The following is a 6,855-nucleotide window of genomic DNA, read 5'->3' as shown; positions in this document are numbered from 1 at the left end:
GGATGGGATGGGATGGGATGGGATGGGATGGAGGCCCTGATGGGGAGAGATGGATGGGTTGGGTACGGATGGATGAGGACGGGGATGCGCCCAGATTTATACCAGTCAAGACGCGCAGTTTAAGGAGAAGGGACCCAAAGCCCCATCCCCGTTACGCTTTGGTGGGGACGCGCCATCTCCCGCCATCCGGCGGCGTTCCCTCCTCGCTGGCTGGCGTGCCGGAGGCGGGGACCTCTCGGGACTAACCCCTATTTACGTCTCGATTTATTTTTAGAGGAATGTGACACAGAAAACGGTGAGTCTCCTTCTTCCATTAGGAAAAAAAAAAAAAAAAACTTAAAAAAAAAAAAATTATTCTGTATTTGGGAATTTTTCCTGCTCAGTGAGTCATACTCCTTCTGCAGCGGCGCGCTTTGGGTCGGTGCTGCTGAGAGCGATTTTGCATATATTTTTTTTTTCCCTTTCGGCGTCAAAAAAGTGCAGAAGTGAGAAGATTTAAAAAAAAAAAAAAAATAAAAACAATAAGGAAACACCTATACGTAAACAGAATAAGGCCGGATAGAACAGAGATTATTTTCTGTCTTAATATTAATTTTATTCTTAATATTATAGAAGTGGTGAAAAATAACTTTCCCTTCTTTTTCCCTTCTTTTTTTTTGGGGGGGGTGTACAAAATGCAGAAATAGGTAAGTATCGCTTTTTTATCTTTGATAAATTAATTCCGATAAAGGAATTTTCCCGTTCCCACGCGGAGCTCTGGGCTCTGCCCTTGACCTTTCGTGTTTATTTAAATGCCAAATATTTAAATTGTCCACCAGAGAAATAACTCAAGCCCTCCTTTAACGCCCATCCCCATTTATTTCTCTTATTTCTTATTTTTTTTTAAGGCGAACTCGCAGCAGAAATTGGTGAGTCGCGATTTCCCTCCCATCAAATATGGGATTGTACAGCTTCGAGCCGTGTTTTTGCTGATTTACCCAGTGTTTATTCCCTTTCTCTCACCATTTTTTTTTAATTCCTTTTCTCTTCCCTGTTTTTATTAAAAAAAAAAAAAAAAAAAACTAAACAAAAAACCAGGCAGGATATTCATTTTTAACAGGAACTAATATTAAAAAAATAATAACAATACAGAAACCGGGGAGCTTGCGGGTTGTCCTGGCCGTAATAACGAGAATAAAGGGAATTTCTGAGCCGAAGCCCCGTGACGTAGGACAGAGCTTTGGGGCTGTTGAGACTTAATCCCTCTCAAAATACTTCAATTTCGCCAAAATTCCTTTTTTTCCAAATTTGGATCGTCCCATTATTTCACCGTAGATATCACAACTGGGGGAAACGTGTCGAGCGTTAGCTGCAAAATAGCTTTAATTTCCGAGCAAAGAAAGGACCAAATAGGGTACGGTGCGTCTCTGGAGGTCCTTGAGAAAAAAAATGTATTTATTTTTTCTCTTTTTTTTTTTTTTTCTCTCTCTTTTTTAGAAAATCTGACTGCGGAACTTGGTGAGTGGTTTCCTTCTTTCCCGTCTTCACTTCACTGGGGGGTTTTAGGGGGAAGAGGTGGTTGTTCCCCCCCTCAAACACACCTTAAATCCGATCTGGGTTGAAATAAAGTCAATTAATTTAAAAAAAAAAAAAATTTCAAATTATAAGCCCCAATAAAATCAAAATTTGGGGGTGGAGGAGGACGTGAGGTTCGCGGGCGCTTTTTAACCGTCGATATTTCCTCTTTGATTTCCCTTTTTAGAGGAACGCGATAGACAAATCAGTAAGTGTCATTTTTCCGGCGTGTTTCCCATCCGGTTATTTCAATTATTTTGGGGAATAGATGGGAGCTTTTGGGTTTACGCCACCCTGCAGAATTTGGGCTTTTTGATTACATAGTGCCTCTCTATCCCAAATACAAAGGCAGCCCTTCTTTCCCTTATTTTTATTTCTTTCCCTTATTTTTATTTCTTTCCCTTATTTTTATTTCTTTCCCTTATTTTTATTTCTTTCCCTTATTTTTATTTCTTTCCCTTATTTTTATTTCTTTCCCTTATTTTTATTTCTTTCCCTTATTTTTATTTCTTTCCCTTATTTTTATTTCTTTCCCTTATTTTTATTTCTTTCCCTTATTTTTATTTCTTTCCCTTATTTTTATTTCTTTCCCTTATTTTTATTTCTTTCCCTTATTTTTATTTCTTTCCCTTATTTTTATTTCTTTCCCTTATTTTTATTTCTTTCCCTTATTTTTATTTCTTTCCCTTATTTTTATTTCTTTCCCTTATTTTTATTTCTTTCCCTTATTTTTATTTCTTTCCCTTATTCCTTATATTTTGGTTTTCCCCCCTTATATTTTGGTTTTCCCCCCTTATATTTTGGTTTTCCCCCCCTTTTTTTTTTTTCTGTTATTTTCATCAGCACCAAAGATGTGGGGACCGATTCTTTATCTGTAATATAAAGCCGTTGTCACCAGTCCCTTTCCTCCACTTAATTACCAGCTCGTTAGGCTCGTTAGCACCGACCGATAGAATATATAACTTGACCCTGGGGAAGGTGGAAGGCGGCGCAGCCCGGTCGCGTTTGCGGAGAAATAAAAATTGATTTAAAGCTAATATTCATTTCTTCCGTTTGGTTTAAGGCAAGCTGACGTCAGACCTGGGTAAGGAGGTTTTGATTTCCTTAAAATGAAAATTATCCTTAATTACGCAAAAGAGCTGTGTATAAGAAAGAATACATTAAAAAAAATAGAATGTTTTGGGTTTTTTTTTTAAGGAATGGGTGGCTTATAGGGGGATTCCTTCCTCAACAAACCTGATTTTTAAAATATTTCAAAATTCAACAAACCTGATTTAAAAATAATTTAAATATTCCTTAACAAACCCGATTTAAAAATATTTTAAATATTCCCCAACAAACCCGATTTAAAAATATTTCAAATATTCCTCAACAAACCCGATTTAAAAATATTTTAAATATTCCCCAACAAACCCGATTTAAAAATATTTCAAATATTCCTCAATAAACCCGATTTTTAAAATATTTTAAATATTCCTCAATAAACCCGATTTAAAAATATTTTAAATATTCCTCAACAAACCCGATTTAAAAATATTTCAAATATTCCTCAACAAACCTGATTTTTAAAATATTTCAACATTTCCTCAACAAACCTGATTTTTAAAATATTTCTCCGTGTTTATTTATTTCTCTGTATTTATTGGTTGTTTCTTGGGTTTTTTTTTTTTTTTAGGCGAATGCGATGCCAAAATCAGTACGTAATTCCCCATTGGATGAGCGCTCTTCACTTTCATCTGGGAAAAGCTGAGGATTTCTTACTGTAAATTGAGCAATGTTCAAAAAAACCCTAATTTCAAAGTATAATTTTCAATATTTTGGGGGAAAACCCCAACATTCCTGGTCTGAGCGCTCCAGGGATGCTGTAGAGCGAACCACGGAAAAGAGGGAAATATTTAATAATAATTTTTCTGCTTTTTTTTTTTTTATTTTATTTCCCCCCCCACACTTTCTTTCCAGAGGAACGTGATAGAAAAATCAGTAAGTGTCATTCTTCGTTGTGGTTTTTTTGGGGTAAAACCCCCTTGTTTTGGGGGAGGGGGGAGCCGCTCTCGTGCCCTGTCCTTGAAAAGTTGCAAAAAAGAATATATATATTTCTGTTTCAATCTGGGCTTCTGCATTTCCCGCAGAGAAAAAACACCCAAATAAACACATAATCTTTTTATCTTTTTTTTTTTTTCCTTTTTCTCTTTGCAGCCAAGCTTGCAGCAGAAATACGTGAGTCCTTTCTTTCTTTTTTGAAACAAAAATGATGGTTTTAGGCTTAAAAACCACTTCTCTGGAGGCAATTTTGGTCGTTTGAGTTCAAATACCTTTTTTTTTTTTTCTTATTTCAAAGGTAGACTCACTGCGCTGCTCGGTAAGTCGAATTTTTGTCCAGAACTTCCCGCGAGGATTGGTTTAATTAAATCTTTGCATGATTTTATGCAGATTTTACTGTGTGTTTTTTTTAAAAAAAAAAAAAAATCTGAAAAAAAAAGAAATTTCTAATTCAAATAATCAGAAAAATGAGAAAAATCAGCTTTGCGGCAGCAGGTTTTTGAGCCGTTGCCTTCCAGACCTGTTGTCCTGGGGGAGGAGGGCAGCGCTGCATAAAAAAAATAACCCCCAAAATGTTGGATTTTATTCTTTTTCCTTCTTTTTTTGTTATTCAGGGGACCGGGACTCGAGGCTTCGTAAGTGCTGTTCTCCTCCTGATGTGTAAAAATTGCCCAAATTGGTGGTTTTCCTCACTAGAATAGAATATTTTGCCTTTCGAAAAATCGCTTTTCGCCTTTCGAAAAATTGCCTTTTTGCCTTTCGAAAAATCGCCTTTTTGCCTTTCGAAAAATCGCTTTTTGCCTTTCGAAAAATCGCTTTTTGCCTTTCGAAAAATCGCTTTTTGCCTTTCGAAAAATCGCTTTTTGCCTTTCGAAAAATCGCGCCTTTCGAAAAATCGCTTTTCGCCTTTCGAAAAATCGCTTTTCGCCTTTCGAAAAACCGCTTTTTGCCTTTCGAAAAACCGCTTTTCGCCTTTCGAAAAAAATATACCGTATTAGATTTTATTGCCTTATTTCATACTACCAACCTATACATTTTTATTAACTATTTTATACTCTACGTTAAAATTTCATTATTATTTAAAATAAACTTGTGGGTTTGGGGTTTTTTTTTGTTTTTTTGTTGTTTGTTTTTAGGGAAACTCACTTCAGAACTTAGTAAGTCATTTTCTTTCCTATATATCCGGGGAAAAAGGGGGGAAGGGGCAGTCAGAGGCACTGAAAACGTATCTTTTTTTTTTTTTTTTTTTTTTTTTTTTTTTTTTTTTTTTTTTTTTTTTTAGCCAAGTGTGATGCAACAATTAGTAAGTGACATTTCCTCCTCGTCCGCCTGGTTTGGTTTGGTTGGGGTGTCAGCGTCGAAGGGCCGCTGGAATTTCTTCTAATAAACTAAATTTGGGAGCCTGAAGCCAAATTTCAAGGGGAAAAATGAAAATTTAAGGGAGGGGAAAAACCCCCATGGGAAGAGGCAAGAAGGGATGGAGGGGGGAGGTCGGAGCTTTGGGGAAATCCAGTGGGAATTAATGGTATTTTCTGGTTTAAGGACTATTTACGGTGGAGCTTGGTAAGTCCATTTCCTTCCTTTTGTCTTTTTTATGAAATAGCAGGGAAAAAAGAAAAATGAAATTGTGGGGGGAAAAAAGAAAAGGGAAATCAAATTATGGGGAGGGGAGGAAAGGAAAAATCAAATTGTGGGGGGAGAAAGTAAAGGAAAATCAAATTGTGGAAAGAAAAAGATTGGGGAGAAAACCAAAAAGAAAAAGTCAAATTGGAAGAAAAAGTCAAATTGGAAGAAAAAGTCAAATTGGGGGAAATGAAAAGAAAAAATCAAATTGGGGGGAAATGAAAAGAAAAAATCAAATTGGGGGGGAAATGAAAAGAAAAAATCAAATTGGGGGGGAAATGAAAAGAAAAAATCAAATTGGGGGGGAAATGAAAAGAAAAAATCAAATTGGGGGGGAAATGAAAAGAAAAAATCAAATTGGGGGGGAAATGAAAAGAAAAAATCAAATTGGGGGGGAAATGAAAAGAAAAAATCAAATTGGGGGGGAAATGAAAAGAAAAAATCAAATTGGGGGGGAAATGAAAAGAAAAAATCAAATTGGGGGGGAAATGAAAAGAAAAAATCAATTGGGGGGGAAATGAAAAGAAAAAATCAATTTTAAAAAAATTGCAATTTTAAAAACGACCTACAAAGTTATTACTGCCCATTTCGTATCTACCAGGTGAAAACCAGTGCCTCAAAGGCAGAAATAGAGAAATAACCCCCCCCAAAATAAATCGAGCTGTGGGCGGGGACGGGAATCCTGGGGTGGTCCCGACTCTGACTGTAGAGACGCGGAAAAGGCAGAAATTGTGAGAAATAATACACAATTGTGGGTTGTTTTTTTTTTTTTTCACTTATTTTTCAGGCGAGCAGCACACAAAAATCGGTAGGTTTTATTTTCTTTTTTTTTTTTAATTTTATTTTATATTCCTTCCGGATGAATTTCTCAGGAGTAAATCAAATTCGGAAATCACCGGTGTATTTACAGGAAAAGAAATTAAAAATTTGCCATAAAATTAATATTATTATTTTTTTTTCCTCTTTTCAGGTGAACTTACAGCAGACGTGGGTATGTCATTTTGCCGTTAATTCTGATTTAGGTGGAAATCGGGATAGAGACCGAGTGATGTAATAATCCAATATTTCTCTTCATTTTTTTAGCGCACTGCAACAGAAAACTTCGTAAGTGCCTTTTTGTTTAATTGCGGGAATGAACCCCGAGAATTTCATCGTCTGTTGTGTCATCGGGAACAGAGCGACATCATGAAATTTTGGGTTTCTTTCTTTTTTTTTTCCCCCCTCTATTTTAAGGGCAACGTGAGGCAGAACTTGGTAAGGAATTTCCCTGCTTTACTCAAAATCGAATTTTATTGTAATTTTTTTTCCAGTTATCTGCGGGTTTTAAGGGGGTAATTTCTGTTTTAATCGAGTTTAGCAATAATTATGCAAAAGAGAGCGACATCATGAAATTTTGGGTTTCTTTCTTTTTTTTTTCCCCCCTCTATTTTAAGGGCAACGTGAGGCAGAACTTGGTAAGGAATTTCCCTGCTTTACTCAAAATCGAATTTTATTGTAATTTTTTTTCCAGTTATCTGCGGGTTTTAAGGGGGTAATTTCTGTTTTAATCGAGTTTAGCAATAATTATGCAAAAGGTAAGGTAAATATATTATTAATATATTTTATACCTGTAATATATACTATATATTATATATGTTT

At 35.7% G+C, this 6,855-nt stretch overlaps 1 protein-coding gene across 1 annotated transcript in view; it reads left to right on the top strand.

Moving 5' to 3' along the window:
- The window catches only part of LOC104287736 (tripartite motif-containing protein 10-like), a 15,093-nt gene that overhangs the window by 2,034 nt on the left and 6,204 nt on the right, over nt 1–6,855 (top strand). The window contains exons 2-5 of the mRNA XM_009886466.1: nt 3,514–3,534; nt 3,751–3,771; nt 3,893–3,913; nt 4,209–4,229. Of these exons, the coding sequence (XP_009884768.1) occupies nt 3,514–3,534; nt 3,751–3,771; nt 3,893–3,913; nt 4,209–4,229 (84 nt within the window). The remainder of the gene's footprint in view (nt 1–3,513; nt 3,535–3,750; nt 3,772–3,892; nt 3,914–4,208; nt 4,230–6,855) is intronic.

This window comes from Charadrius vociferus, unplaced genomic scaffold (assembly GCF_000708025.1).
Source record: "Charadrius vociferus isolate BGI_N301 unplaced genomic scaffold, ASM70802v2 scaffold746, whole genome shotgun sequence".
Lineage (NCBI taxonomy): Eukaryota > Metazoa > Chordata > Aves > Charadriiformes > Charadriidae > Charadrius > Charadrius vociferus.
The sequence above is the reverse complement of the archived record's forward strand: the minus strand, read 5'-3'. Positions and strand labels throughout refer to the sequence as shown.